The sequence below is a fragment of the Solenopsis invicta genome, chromosome 7, assembly GCF_016802725.1.
Source record: "Solenopsis invicta isolate M01_SB chromosome 7, UNIL_Sinv_3.0, whole genome shotgun sequence".
NCBI classification, from domain to species: Eukaryota; Metazoa; Arthropoda; class Insecta; order Hymenoptera; family Formicidae; genus Solenopsis; species Solenopsis invicta.
Genome location: NC_052670.1, coordinates 10,176,770 through 10,193,656, shown reverse-complemented (window position 1 = coordinate 10,193,656; position 16,887 = coordinate 10,176,770). Strand labels below are relative to the sequence as shown.

The window sequence follows — 16,887 nt, the reverse complement described above, 5'->3', positions numbered from 1 at the left end:
GAAATTATTCTTAAGTTTTGTAATAAATTTTACTTTATGTTTTTTATATGTATATGAATTTTAAGTTTCACATAATTTTTATTCATTATAATCCTTTTGTATGTAATATGATTTTACTTTATGTTTTATAGTGTGTGTGAAGCTGGCGTATCATTTCGTGGAAACTCACAAAATGTTGAGAGTTCTGGCTTTATTTACAATAGTTCTATAGTTCCTGATAGATAAAACAAATAGTTCAGGCCTTTAAAGCGAAAAAAACGTATAGGACAAAGGAACTCTTTGGAAGGCGCTTTGTTACGTTAAGAACTATTGGAAAAATATTTTTTGGTACACAGAACTCTCGAATAAAGACCAGCGTCTCACCCATATATGACAAAATACGTGTTTGGCGGGAGTTAACAATTTATTATTAACTAATAAATTATGCAATCGACCGGAACTCTTCGGAAGGCGTTTATATACATTCAGAACTGGAGGAAAAATATTTTTTTGTACACGGAACTCTATTATGTAATATTATAAAATAAATATTTTATAATAATTTTTTTTTTTTTATTAAATAAACTATGTTAAACGCTAGAACTCTTTCTAGAACTCATCTAGAACTATAGATCTTTTAAAATCCTACAAGAATTGGGTCTGGAAAATGACTCAGGACAAACTGAGACGCTGCGTGAACCTGGCGTCTCACTTTGTCCTATACGTTTTTTTCGCTTTAAAGGCCTGAACTATTTCTTTTATCTATCAGGAACTATAAAACTATTGTAAATAAAGCCAGAACTCTCAACATTTTGTGAGTTTCCACGAAATGATACGCCAGCTTCACACACACTCGAGTTCGCTCAAGTTCTTTTTTTCACGTGCTATTTCAACAGGAATTAAAGTCAACCAAATTATGTCATTATATGTATTAATCCTTGATACACATGTACACCATTAAAGTGTACAATTGCGCTCCAAAGTTAGATTAAAATAACATCACAGTAAATAAGAATTAAAATGTGTAAATGAGACGTAGATGCGAATAATGACGGGACTATTGTAGTATTTGATGGGGTCTAATGGCATACGAAGGTACTATGAGTTTAGAAGGCTTTGTGTATGTCAAGGAAGTTACTGATAAATAAAATTTTAATAGCGGTTTAAACTGTCAGACTGGCATTACAGTTCAAAGGTTAAGACAGTCTTTAAATAAAATTCCACTTTGAATACTGGCATAAGAGTCAATATTAAAATGCACTATTGCATGATAAAGCTATTGTTAGTAATGAGAAATTACTTTACAATAGAGAATGTGTGTAGTAGCTATCGTGTTTCCTTTACCTATTCCTAGTTTATCTTTTTTTCCATTTATCTTTGTCTCTTTCTATAGTTTTCTCTTTATCTTCTAACATTCTAAGATACTTGCAGAAGAGAAAACTTGCGTCGCAAAGAGAACCACAACAAAGGCGGTTGAGTAATTTCTAGTAGTAGCACGACAAACATTGCTGAGATTACCGCGTAGTTACGAATTAGGGAATTCTCTATATGCTGTTTGTTTATACTTTTTCTGACGTCTGCGACGTACATCCCAGCGCGGCGTAAATACCGACTTTACCCTAATGGCCGTCACATTCTCTCTATCAGTTTGATAATCACAGAACGTTTGGAAGGTGTGTGGAAACGTAGTCCAAGCTCCAATTTACTCTTATCTAATCCTTTCTAAAAAAGGCATGTAAAGAATGTATCGAAATTATTGGTGTCGCTTTTCGGCAATGCCGATTGATTCTCTCGCTGTGCTAACTTTGAGTGGCTGTCCTCTGTTTTGATCCGTTTAACTATCTCTACTTTATCTACTTTAGGAGCTGGGGATGACTTTGGCACAGCGATTGGTTTAGGTGTCGGAGTAAGAGCAGCAGTTTAAGGATATGAGCGGCTGTTGATTTAGCCGTAGGAGCGGCGGTTGGTGTTGTTGTAAAATCCGTGTCTTGTTTTTTCTATTTTTACACCTTCAGGATCGACATTCGGCAACTGTTTTTCATTTGTTGCGCGAGAAGATTCTTTCGCAATAGCAAAATACGCAATCTCCAGGCGAAGATCGCCTATTTTGCTATTGTGAAAGAATCTTCTCGTGCAACGAATGAAAAACAGTTGCCAAATGCCGATCCTGAAGGTGTAAAAATAGAAAAAACAAAATGAGACACGGATTTTACAGCAACACTAACCGCCGCTCCCATGCCTAAACCAACAGCCACTCATATCCCTAAACTGCTGCTCTTACTCCGACACCTAAACCAATCGCTGTGCCAAAGTCATCCCCAGCTCCTAAAGTAGATAAAGTAGAAACAGTTAAACGTGTCAAAACGAAGGATACATTCCAGGTCGGCAAATACGTATGATAAACAGTATCTTTCTGTTCTAGTTTTTAAAACTCAGCCACTTGTTATTGTCGTTTGATAACCTGATGATAGTCTCTAATTCAAGGTAACCATAACTACATCTTTTTCGTAATCGGGTCCATACATGATTGCATCATTGGATTCCATAGAAAAACCGCCGCCGTATATCCATAACCGTGCGCTTCTTGTCAGGCTCGATTTTTGTGGCGAACACATTTAAATAGAAGCAATCTTCATCGCCCTCAATTTGATGTGTTAAAAAGTTCATTTGGATAGCCATGCTTCTATATTTCGAGGCGTCTCTACTATCGGACCATGGTTCTGCTAGTACCGAATCTTAAATATATAAAATGCGTTCATACATAGGATTTCCTTTGCGTGATACGATTGGGTCGAAAGAAATGACCTTTTTCCCTTCGAAAGAATTACGTTGGTATAATAATTTTTATAAGAGCATTTTTCAAAATTAATGAATAAACGCTCTAAGTTCCGTATGAATAAGAGATGGCGCGCGCTGAATAACTATGCTATTTTAATATTTTTTTTCCATAGCAAATACTTCGCACTTAATATTACTAATTTATATTATGAGCAAATAATATTTAACAATTCAATTAAAAGATTAACTTATATTAGAAGTAAATCAACTATTGAATGATTTTAATAGCTGATGCTACTTTTCTAAATAATCGCGTCTCTCTAAAAATTTTCTTATAATTTTCTGTGATGTAATTAATTAAAATATTTTTTTAACAAACATTATTTTATATCGTTATTTTCTTACATAGTTTTATTATGTCCAGACAATTTTTAAAACAATTTACTTTGGATGGAGACGGATGCTCGGTTAAATTAAAGTATGGAAGGGAGGGGAGTAATTTAAAAGTAAATCGTAATCGTATTTTTATTGTGCCTCGATGACATCGTGCAACATGCAAACTTAATAATTCCTACAATATTCAATATTTTGATGACTTGATGCATCCGGTACAACCTGCAATACACAAATACAATCGACTTATTTCTTGTACAGCGAATGTCCTTTGTGAAAAATTTTCTTGTTTAAGGAAATTAGAATACTTACTTCTTTAACCAACTTCAAGCCTTCTTTAATGTGTCGAGATGGTTTTTTAAAATGTATTTTCGGATTTCTTACATATATTGATGTAAGCATATGTCTCAATCCATATTTTGAACGTTTAAGTCAAAGTTTCTACTATTAAGTTTGCATGTTGCACGATGTCATCGAGGCACAATAAAAATACGATTATAATTTACTTATTGTTAGATTACTCTCCACCCTTTCATTCTTTAATTTAACCGAGCTCTCCGTCTCCATTCAAAATAAATTGTTTGAACAATTTTCTGGACATAACAAAACTAAAAAAAAATAATGATATAAAATGTTTATTAAGAAAATAATTTAATTAATTACATCAGAAAAATTTATAAGAAAATTTTCAGAGAAACGCAATTATTTAAAAAAGTAGCATCAGCTATTAAAATCATTCAATAGTTGATTTACTTCTAATATAAGTTAATCTTTTAATTGAATTGTTAAATATTATTTGCTCATAATATAAATTAGTATTATTAAGTGCGAGGTATTTGCTACGGAAAAAAAATATTAAAATAGCAATATTCAGCGCGCGCCATCTCTTATTCATACGGAACTTAGAGCGTTTATTCATTAATTTTGAAAAATGCTCTTATAAAAATTATTATACCAACGCAATTCTTTCGAAGGAAAAAAGGTTATTTCTTTTGACCCAATCGTATCATGCAAAGGAAATCCTATGTATGAACGCATTTTATATATTTAAGATTCAGTACTAGCAGAACCATGGTCCGATAGTAGAGATGCCTCGAAATATAGAAGCATGGCTATCCAAATGAACTTTTTAACACATCAAATTGAGGGCGATGAAGATTGTCTCTATTTAAATGTGTTCGCCACAAAAATCGAGCCTGACAAGAAGCGCACGGTAACGGTATGGATACACGGCGGCGGTCTCGATAAATGATATTATCGTCGCCAAACAATGTATTATCGTTGTTGTTACATCAGTCATTATGTTCTGTTAAAAATAAATGTGCACACATCAGACATTTTTTTTATTACAATACATGAAAAAATATAAATTAAAAAACAATAGCACATATGAAATTTTTTGCAAATTACAAAACTGTATAAATAAATAACATCTGTAAGCAGTGTATTATCGTCATCACGATAATACACTGCTTACAGATGTTATTTATTTATACAGTTATTTATTTATACATATACTATCTCTTATAAGATATACTATCATTACGTTGCGCATTTCATACGAATTTCTTCTTTCGCAACCGACAATGCTGGTGCACGCATTCAACACGTACGGTTTGCTCATCGCCAGACATCTCTTGCAGGTGACTGTTCTCACTTTGGTAAGTCTTATCATAATACTTTTCTACGCTTCGTTTTGATTTCTTAAAGGACTTAAGGACTTCACTTTATTTTATTCTAATGTTGTGGCTCTTACGATATTATAATATAAATATTATATCAATATTATAATATAATATTAAATAGATATCTCAAATTATTGAAAAATATTTGCTTATAACTGTTGCATTTGAATAAAATTCTTATATGCACTGTTATTTGTTTATCTTTACTTTTCCGTTTACATTAGTAGAAAAAATTGTATATAAGAATTTTATTCAAATGCAATTTCACTTAATCTTGCTGCAGCTAAACAATGATATTAATTGGAAATATAGAACGAAATCGTCCAACAAATACTGTCTTGGTATGAATAACAATAGTTGTAATTGGCCCAGAGGAAGAGTAATAGGCGGTAGCAGCGTGCTAAATTACATGATCGCAAAAAGCGGCGCCGAGGATTACGATCGAAGGGCTGAGTTGGGGAATAAACACTGGTCTTATAAGGAAGTCCTGGAATACTTTAAAAAGCTGGAGACAATAGATACCTCAGAGCTGCAATCGAACACTACTTATCTCGGAACTAAAAGACCACTGCATATAAATTATCAGATGCTTATTTTTGCTTATCTTACGAAAAACTTAATTATTGTAAAATTTGAAACGATTATAGAAACTATTATATCATCTAATAAAAGGAAATTTTTAGTTTATATTTTCCAAAATTATTTTTAGTTTTTGTTTAAGAAATCTTAAAACAAAAAGTGGTATGTCGGTATTGATTTTTTTTCTATTTTTTAATCTTCTGGATAAACCCCCACATTTATGAAATCCAGGAAGCATTTTATTGCTTTTTCGGGTAATAATCTGAAATAAAAATTAAATTTTTATTATAAAAAATAATAAGATAGTAAAATAAGTGATAAAATAAGCTCTAAAACCAATAATAATGTTTCAGTTTTCTTTTCTTTTTCTTTAAAATAAGTCATCTATATAAAAAAAATTTACAAGTTAAGGTATATGAGTATTTTTTTAAATCTTTTGTTTCAAAAACATTTTTTTGTGGATTTATAAAAATACCTTATGTTGTTTTGCAATCCGCAGTGTAAAGCAGCAATAAGGTTTAGATTTAAATTATTAACTTAACAGATAGTTATAGATATATGTATTTTTTATTCTTTTCTTTATAGTTTTGGTATGTTATAATCTATTTTATCGATAGATGTGACAAATTTTATTACACAGTAATTTTATGATTAACCTGTATTATAAAAAAAATAAGAAAGAGAAATAAAACAATACAAATAAAACCATTTCAGAATGCTACAAATATGTATATATATTCAATTAAACACGATAAAGAAATAATAAATATTATTTTATTAATATTATTTTTATTTATATCACAAAATGATGTATAGATAAAAATATGTATACAAATGTTTATTTTATAAAAAATATATTTTGTTATATATAAAATATTATATAGGCCTATATATAAGCAAGCTAATTGGCGCCATTTCTGGTTCTATGGCTATTAACTATTTTGCCACAAAAACAGCAAACTTCATGACAAGTTTACCAATAACTCTTTATAACTGTGGCTAATCGAGTGAAATAGCTGTTCGCAGCCAGGTTACTAGCTGATATCAGTATAAGAATCATGTACGAGGTGTGTTCAAAAAGTATCGCGAATTTTGTGTTTTTTCAAAAATTATTTATTTATTCATGAATATCTATTTTGTCCCCTTCAAAGTAATCCCCATGAGATATTATACACTTGTGCCAACGGTTTTTCCAATCTTCGAAGCACTTCAAAAAATCATTTTTTTTTATCTTGTTCAGCTCCTCCTTCGATGCCGTCTTTATTTCGTCAAGCGTAGCGTAACGTCGTCCTTTCATGGGCCTCTTCAGTTTAGGGAACAAGAAAAAGTCACAGGGGGCCAGATCTGGGGAATACGGTGGCTGCGGCATCATTAGTGTGTTGTTTTTGGCCAAAAAGTCGCGCACAAGCAACGATGTGTGAGCAGGGGCGTTATCGTGGTGCAAAAGCCAATTTTTGTTCTTCCACAAATCCGGGCGTTTCTGGCGGATTGCTTCGCGCAAATTGCGCATAACTTGCAGGTAATATTCCTTATTGACCGTTCTACCCTGTGGCAAGAACTCATGATGCACCACGCCCCTGCAATCGAAGAAAACTGTCAGCAAAACTTTCACATTCGACCGAACTTGGCGCGCTTTTTTCGGTCTTGGTTCGTGCGGCAGCTTCCATTGAGATGATTGAGCTTTGGTTTCCACGTCATAACCATAAACCCACGATTCGTCACCAGTTATGACCCTCTGGAGCAAATTTGGGTCGTCGCGGACAGAGTCCAACATCTCATTAGCAATGTTCATGCGATGCTGTTTTTGGTCGCAATTGAGCAATTTTGGTACGAATTTCGCGGCGACCCGTCTCATGCCCAAATCATTGATAAAAATCGAATGGCACGAGCCAATCGATATGTTTAGGTCCTCAGCAACTTCTCTAACGGTGATTCGACGATTGGCCAATACCATTTTCTCCACTTCATTAATTTTTTCGTCTGTTGTTGAAGTGCTCGGGCGTCCGGCACGCTCTTCGTCGTTCACATCTTCTCGGCCTTCTGAGAACATTTTGTACCACCGATAAACGTTGCTTCGGTCCAAGGTAGCTTCTCCGTATGCCACAGTCAACATTCGGAATGCATCCGCGCACTTAATTTCGTTTTTCACACAAAATTTGATACAGGTTCTTTGATCCATTTTTTTGAATAGGTAAAAATCGAAGACGATCCAAAACACGTGCAAGCAAAGCAGCTGTCAACAATTAAGTGAACATTCAAAATGGCCGAGCTTGTCTGCATAAGTGAGAGACATGAGTACCAACATAACGCCACAAAAAGATCGAAATTTGAATATACGTAACCCGCGAAAATTCAAAATTCGCGATACTTTTTGAACACACCTCGTACAGCTCTATCTCTCTTTACATAGGTGAAATCGCGGATCTTTGCGGATCACTAGTCGTCCTAGCTGTAAGTGGATTATCAATAGGCAACCTAATGATGAGCATCACGGGCGCATATTTAAATCAAGGAGGGAAAGGAAGCACAAGCTTCGATATTCTGGTATCACCGTGATTATGACGTAGAGTCGGAATTGCAAGCATTGAAAGACTTCCACGAATATAACAAATATTTACTATTTGCAGACATTATGAAGGAATTCAGAATTCCATATTTTTGGAAAACGCAAATACTCGTGTGCATGCTCTTCATATATCTTTAGTTGTGCGGCATGAACAATGTGTTATTCTACATGAAAACTATGCTGCAAAATGCCAAAGTCACCATCATAGGGCCGTCGGTGATCGTAATCATCGTCACCACTACTGGGATCAACGGCTCCGTACTTCTTATTTCTGATTGATAAGATTCTGATGATCGATTTCAGTTTGGCCGTTACAATTTCGCTAATACGCCTGGGTATCTACATACTTACCTAGTAGTAAATAACCAAATTATACGAGCGTTTCTTTCTTCGGCATATAGCCCTTCGTTTTCTCTCTCCCGGATACTCCTTTTTGTTTAAGTTTATCTATTGTTCCTTAAAGAACAAGAAAAAGGAAAACAGTGGCCCTATCTTAAAACGTCGGTAATTGAAATCGCAATTAATTATAGTGAAAAGCCAACAAGACCCCACTCAAAACAAGAATAAACGGCTCGCGCCGCTGCGAACCGTCAACGCCCCGGGAATCGGCAGAGCAGGTGAGCGCCGCGACAATAAATAATCAACCGTTTAGATTTAAGTATGTATTTCTCCTCTCTCTCTCACCCCTTTTTACTCCCCTGTATCACACATAGAACCCAATCCTGAGCGTTCCCCAGGATCTTCTCTTCCGTATTCATTTCCTCTTTTTGATACCGCCAAAGAGCGCCTTGCGTGCTTTCGGGAACTGAACCCTCCCTCAACAGATTTTCCTCTATCACCTTCCCCTGATTTCTTCTATCAATCACCCGACTCACCGGTCTAAAGACCATCCGAGGATTCTTACTCCCCAGCCTTCGAGTTTCCTCAGGAAAATCCACCTCCTTTTCCCTCAGCTTCCTATGAAGAAGCGAAAAACTTCGTGTACCAGCTCCCACTAGAACTTCTCGAAGAAATTCTGGAAGTCTGATTCCCATCCTCCAAATTTTCCTCAAGGGGAAAGCAAACTTCAAATAATCTATTCTAATATGTTAGTAATCAATTAAAGTTTAAGTATTTCCGAATCTTTGTTACTCGACTTAAGGTCTTGACCACTCTTTATTAATCATTTTTTCTGCTAGAATAAACATCATGTTAATTCCTAACCGGTGTAATCACCTTATTCCAAAAAATATTCTTAAACCTGTTTCTTTTGAACTTTCCCACCGTAATTGAACTCCGCAAGATGAGTCATCCTCCATACACGCACACATACACATTTATATGTATACATTCACATATACACAATAGATATATATTTATATCCTTAACTATTCGTTATCAATAATAATATTAAGTATTAAACTTTTCACGTTATAATACTAAATAAATTCAAATATTAAACAAAATTTATGTCTAAAAATTTTTATATTAAAATAAATGTATTAATTTTAATCTTAAAAGGTCTCTACTTTATTTGATAAGACCTCTGCTTCCCTCGCTCGCAAAAGATTAGCACTTGGTCCGATCCTGCGTAACAGCGATTTAATTCGTTTACGCAAAATAAGGACAAGACGAATGCACGAGCTCTAATAAGAGTCATAAGATCTTCGTGACACTGACCTACATTCGAACTCACTTGCTGCGTTTTCATTGCTTTTTTTATTTAGCATCGCCAAGATTTTGTAGAGAAAACAGAACAAAATGAGAAAATTTTATTGAAATAAAAAATTTTTAATGTATACAAATTTGGCGGTGCTAGATAAGGACAGCAACGGAAAGAATTGAAATAAGAGAGAATGCGTAAATGTAACGAACAACTGGTGTGTATGTTAGCGATTCGGGTAGGTATGCGGCTTAGTATTAAGTATAGGATTAATTATACAAATGTTACAAATAGCGCGTGCGTATGTGAACGTGTAGATAGGTATGCGGTTTAGTATTAAGTTAGGCTTAGTTTATATTTATATTGCGTGGGTTAAAAATGTTGTAAAAATTTTCAATACTTGAACTTTGCGTCGCGATATCTCCGCACGTAGGGCATGGAAAGAAAAAATAAAAATACGTTTGATAATAAGAAAACCTTTGGTCGCAGCTAAATCTTAGTGCCTATATTTATTCGTGTGATTTTATATACTTCTTCGAATTCAACCAGAATGTGCGCCAAATTTTTTCCGGTTGTAACACGGCCACACATTCTGATTGAATTCGAAGAAGTATATAAAATCACACGAATAAATATCGATCTAGACACGAATAAATATAGACTAAGATTTAGCTGCGAGCGAAGAAGGCTTTCTTATTATCATTGTGTTGTTACACTATCGGTCCAAAAACATGTCTGTAATTTAAAAATTTATTATTTTATTATGCAATTTTCCCCAAGCTATCATTTGAGACTATTTAGAACTTGGATTTTAGATCGGTTCAGCCGTTACTGAGATCTGATAATCTCGTGTGCTTGGAAATCGCTAACTCGCGTAAAGAGAGGTGGTTTGCTTGCTGCGCTTGACTTAATGCCGCGTCTCTTGATAAAAGATAACATACGAAAAATATGTTAAAACTTATATTAAATTGCCATTGAGTTATATTAAATTGTCATTAAATTCAAATAGATTATGTAAAAATATTTTAGCATTAAGTATCTAATTTCATTTCCGCTTTAGCAAGTTTTTATTAATTCCATATAAATGATAAAATTATATACTTTTACGTAGCACATTTTACTACTACATAAAATATTTCTTTTATTTTTTCAAAGAGAACTTTATCTTACAACATTTTTATCAAATCTGTAAAAACATTTAAATAGAGATTTAAAATCTTACAGATTTCTTTATACATATGTAAAAACATATGAAAATTTAAATTCTTGCCAATTTAAAATCTTTATATGCTTTTACAGATGAATAAATCATAAGATAAAGTTTTCTCCTTGACAGTAAAAGAAATATTTTATGCCGTACAACATGCATAAAAATATACGATTTTATCATTTCAATGGAAATTTGTTAAAGCAAAAACAAAATTGGCTATTTAATTTTAATATGTATTTACATAATTTATTAGAATTTATACTAAATGACATAATGGCATTATTGATAAGAATGTAATTGTACGGAGATATTATTTTGAGTCATCAATTAGTGCGATAATCTAATATTACAAAAAGATACGGAGAGAACATATTCCGCATTTTTATCATGCCCATGTATCATGTCATATATAGACAATTAATATTCCAGTGGATGTCACTAACAATACGTAACACACGCACAAGCAATCGGCTGTTTTCATCGCAGGATCCGTGTCAGCTGATATAGAGTTGAAATATCGACTTTATACTCTTTATCACATGTTTGTGACTTTCATAAATTTAATATTTAATAATGTTTTGCATACATAATGCTTGACAAGAAAGGCTTATGCGGAAGCATCGTCGCATATAATGCTCAGTACTTTGTAAGAATAAAGAGTAACATAAACTCGAGTGCATGTAAAACAAATCAGACGTCTTTTAAATTATTCATTTGCGATACACATACGTGAAACGTTTTATCAAATAACTTAAAGTGTGTAAATTAAAAAAATTTATGCACAGATGTCTTGTAAAAAAGAAAACGTACCAAGAAGACCAAATTAAAATATAGAAGATGTTTATAAATCATGAAACAATTCTGAATAGATTGATGAAATGTAATAGAGAAAGAAGAGTTATTAACTTTAAGTAATTATGGAACAAAATAGTCAAGATTGCAAGCATATCTTCGATTGAGAATTTAATGTTCATGGATGCCAATAAGATTTCCAATTTCTTCTTAAGAAACTCAAATAAAGAGAATAAAATTAGGAAAAAAGTGAATAAACAGAAAGTGATCAAAATAAAATCAGAATCACACCAAGATTCGTTTCGTATGCTTAGGATATCAATAACATTTTTCAAACTCATCGGTCTTGCCACGTTTACCCGTCACATTGTTACACAAAAAAGGAAAACTTCATATACATTTCAATATTCCAAATTTGGGATAGTTTACAATGTCATACTGAGTAGCCTAATGATCACCTCGAACTTTGCGTCAATACCGTACAGGATTGGTTTGCAATACGAAAACAAGACGAATTTGACCACAAGCATCGAGGTTCTACAAACCGTAGTCGGTTCCTTGGTAATCTGTGCTATTTTGCTTAGCTACTGCATCGAACAGAAGTCTTTGGTGCGGATCGCCAATCGATTAATAAACGTCGAACACGAAATAGATCATCTATATTATCTGTATCATCCGCTGCGGCGACAGCGAATTTTCTGTGGTATGATCATCGTTTGCGCCTTGAAGATTTGTCTATTGATCCTTCTTCTGTTCACTGAGATCCTAGCTTTCCACACGGGTCCGATTTCCTGGTTGACGGACATTCTGCCGACATTTCACGTGGGCTGGCTACTTTTACAATACTTTATATTAGTCACAATCATCCAGGCAGATTTCACTGATGTGAATCTAGCGATACAAAGTTTCATCAGGGTCAGCACCCCTGATCTTCAACTGCAGTCTCTCTGTCAGACGCGTCATGTTGTGGTCAGCAATTCTGCAGTTCATCATCTGCTGCAGCTGCGAGATATGCATTGTCGCCTCTGCGAAATCTCTGAAGACGTGTCAAACTTTTATTCACTACCAGTACTGTTTGGCTTCAGTTTTCTTTTTCTGACACTCATATATAATGGCTACTATCTTCTCTCGCCTTTGTTGATGACCGACAATATCTTAGAGTACAAAACTCTCAGTAATACCGTCATTTGGTTATTAATTCTAATTTATCCCATTTTTCTTCTCACTAATAGAGTTACCAAGATTTTAAAAGAGGTAAGATAATCTATATAATTAAGGAGATTGGGGCTATTTAATTATATGTATATACAGTGATAAGTTGACAAATTAAATAAATAAAACAAAACACTGAAGATAGCTATAATAAAGTCCCAGGAGCACTTATACCATCACATCCAGTTGTGTCCTATATGGACTGCAATATACATTTTCGATATACACTGCCAGTACTGAAAATCTATAGTTTACTTTATGTATACTGTAAATTTTTACTACGAACAATGAATTTTAAAACGCAGCCATAGACTTTGCATCCCCATTATTACCTTCATCATCGCCATATTGTGATTACTCCAATGTTATCAAACCCCATTTAATATGAACATATTCTATCAGTGTGTTAAATTAAGATTTATTATACACTGTTTAAGAAATATGTTGCAGTTTACATGCTTTTTTATTAAATAAATGTTAAATTTGAAATTGCAAGTTAATCAACAAGCCCCAATCCCTAATCTCAATTTTGTATCGCGTTTTAACAAAAAAAAAAAATTTTTATTAATAAATAAAATTCCGAATATTTTACGAAATTGCGCAACATTGTTCCAATTACAAATTTATTGTAGATTGGGGTAACAGGCAATGTTGTTCATGGTCTTTTAAGCTGCGCAATCGACAAAGAGACAAAATCAGAGGTAAGAGCTAAATCCAGATGTATATAGAGTTCCCTAAACTAGTTAAAGTAATACATAATATTAAATTTACTCGCTGTGTTACAAAATAAATGTTAATTGTAATTTAATAAAATGTGTGTTAATCTCGCTATGTTACCTGATATTTAATAATGTTTTCGAGTTTTTTATAAAAAGTTTTTTTTTCTTATGAGAAATAATTCATTTTTTAACACAACGAGCATATTTAGTATCATGTATTATTTTAACTAGTTTAGTGAACTTTATATATATTGTAAAAGTTAGACATAACTTTATTAACTTTTAATAAATAAGATTTAAAATCAAGATGTACTTGCTTTACTTATTAATTAATCCAGTTACAAATTTGTGAAACCAGAGAGAACACGCATCGTTGAGGCTTTTAACAAGAGAATTGTCACGGGTGTCCGGCGCTAATTTGATTTTCCTTGAAATATATATGTTATTAAGCACGAACATTTAAGAGACCCGTATTTTTTTATATCAGCTAAATTTCATGTTTAGGCGATGAAACAATCTTTGCAAAAATATAGTATTTCTCTTTTGGGGCAAATATCGTCGAAAGTAGAAAAGACAGAAGAAATTTTTTTAACAAAAGTTGTATGGTTTAAAGAGTACTTTAAAGTTGTAAAGAAAAAAAATTTTGTTTTGTTTTGTTTAACAAAATATCCCCACCATCCAAAGTTTTTTCAAATTTTATTATACATAGTTAGATTTAGAAAAAAATAACCTTTAAATCGTACAACTTTTGTTAAAAAAATCTTTTTCTGTCTCTTCTACTTTCGGTCTCTTCTACTATTTGCCCCGAAAGAGAAATACTGGTTTTTTTCAAAGGATGTTTACCCCCTGAACATAACATTCTGTCAATATAAAAAAATACGGGTCTCTTAGATTTTCACGTTTAACAACATATTTCAAGGAGACTCAAATCAGCGCCGGACATCCGTGACAGTTCTCTTGTAAGTTTCTAATCATAAAATGTTGAATCGGCTATTTACTTTTTATTACTAATGCTCTTAATTAAAATTTTGACTTAAAAACTGTGAAATATACTCAAATTGAAACACTACACACACGTAATATCAGTACAAAATGACCTTTTCAAAAAAAAGATGAAAAAAGGCGTCAAGTGTATGGTTGTACCCCTTAAATCTTTATTTATTTTTTTTTTTTTTTTTTTTTTTCAAAACCTAAGTGGTACTATCATTGTATCCTCATTGAAAAAAATTTCTACTCTAATTCATGTGGTATTATCTTTAATTTTTATACAAAACTTACGTAGATCTATCTTTGTATTCTCATTGAAAAATCTTTCTATTCTCAACCTAAGTGGTATTTACTAAAAATTAAATATTTTAAATTTAATCCAACCTAAATGTATTTTTTCCAATAAATGTATGAAATCTTTAAATTGCGCCAATTATAAAGAGAATATATTGCTCTTTAAAATAACTGCTGTACTACTTTTAACAAATAAAATGCAAGCGATAATATCTTTATTTTTTAAATAAAACAAGTGGCGATATATTTAATTTCTTTTTAAATTAAATTCAAGTGATACTATCTGTGTATTTCTATTAAAAAATTTTTCTGTTCTAACCTAAGTCGATGTACTTAATTTAAAAATATATTCGTGATCTGGGCACAACGGCTCCGCGATTTTGGCTTTGCTCTCAAATTGATTGTTATCGAGTTTAGACAATTTTGTTTGTCAATGAATGCATTTTACGTACCACTTGGGTTTTGGAAAAAAAAATAAAGATTTTACATCCACACCTTTTGGGCCTTTTTTTGCCTTTTTTTGAAAAGGTAATTTTTTACTGATGTTACTTACTCATCATAGATCTGTTGTAGCTCAAGCAATTTTCGCTTCAATTGCTACACCGCAAAATACAGTTTACAGCTAATGGATACTTCTTGCTTGATAATAGTTTTCTTCATTCGGTGAGAATATTTAAAACACTATACGAATAACTTAATGTAAATTAAATTTTAATTAATAATTAATAATTAATAATCTTAATTAACAATTTTGATTATTAGTTGATCGGCACGGTGACAACGTATTTGGTGATACTTGTACAATTTCAAATGGGAAGCTCTTGCTCGTCGAAATCGCAACCCTGTAACTGTACAAGAAAGATTTAAAAGCAGACTAATAAACTGAAGATAAGAACAAGCGTAACAACATATCAAAGTTTCTTATTCGAAGTTGGCATCTAATATCCAATATTCGAAATAATATAAATATCAACATTCAAACTTATGTGTAATATACATTGTCAGTTTTGAAACAGAATTACTAGAGTAAAGAGAGAGGAAACAAAAATAAATACATACATATTGTACACAAATTAATACTGTCGCTATTTAATGACGAAGCTTGTTTGGAACATTTTCAAGAGATAATAAAAATCATTACTTATGTGAGATGAAGAGAAATTAAAACCTATTAATTCACAAAAATGCAACATAAGATTCACTTCTTAAACAACCTTATGTTTTGCGATGTATTTTACAATGGAAAACGGTAAGTAAAGCTTCAAGTTTTAATTGCACATTATTTATTTAAAGTAACACAGCATGATTAAAGATATAATGACAGGCATCAGCTACTTTCCTTGTCAACTCGGAAATTATTATAGTTTCCAAGACGCGGTCTTCCCTACCTAATCACAACCAATTAATACTACGTCGGCGATTATAGCCCATCCACCACATCGCAAATTTGCTGCGATATGCGTGAAACCGTGATCTTCGAATGAGAGTACGTTTCTCCTAATTAATGCGCCGAAGATCACCGTTAAAACACACCAGCATGCATATCATACATCTTTTTTTATTAGATTATTCTCATTCTATACATTATATCCATGAATTTTTCTATTTGCACGTTTAATTTCGCATCTAAGATTGCGGCATGCCTTTCACATTACCTTTATATTTGTTTCATTACGATACGATACTCTGGGCTTCAAATGTTACGAAGTTAATATCGTAACGTCCGTTTAAACAGATTTTATGCATCACGCCGATTTTAAGTAATTTATTTAGGTGGGGCACGCTTTTTTACGTAAAAATATACTTAAAAGTATGCGGCTATACTTTCCAATGCGATATAAATGTCTCAAATTGTTTTAACTGTAGATCTTCTTGAGCCTTCCTACAAGTTAAATACATATATTATAAGACGTAATCTCTTCGCACTTTTTTTGTTCGAGTAAGACATATTTTCTCAAACTACCTGTTAGCAAAATGGCTACATAAAAAAATATATCATGAATATCTCGTTAATTCAGTTTTTTTAGAAATTCCTTATAAATATTTACGCC

At 32.6% G+C, this 16,887-nt stretch overlaps 1 protein-coding gene across 2 annotated transcripts; it reads left to right on the top strand.

The window, feature by feature from the left end:
* Nucleotides 1–11,410: 11,410 nt before the first annotated feature.
* Nucleotides 11,411–16,441, top strand: LOC105199847 (putative gustatory receptor 28a). 2 transcript variants are annotated; one of them, XM_039452204.1, is made up of 4 exons: nucleotides 11,411–12,878; nucleotides 13,469–13,537; nucleotides 15,399–15,499; nucleotides 15,599–16,441. In XM_039452204.1, the coding sequence occupies exons 1-4, from the start codon at nucleotides 11,799–11,801 to the stop codon at nucleotides 15,600–15,602; spliced, it is 1,254 nt and encodes a 417-aa protein (XP_039308138.1). In that variant the 5' UTR covers nucleotides 11,411–11,798; the 3' UTR covers nucleotides 15,603–16,441. The 2 variants fall into 2 exon arrangements, with proteins under 2 accessions (XP_039308138.1, XP_039308136.1); XM_039452202.1 differs by having other exon boundaries at nucleotides 11,412–12,878; nucleotides 15,410–15,499.
* The last annotated feature ends 446 nt before the right edge of the window (nucleotides 16,442–16,887 follow it).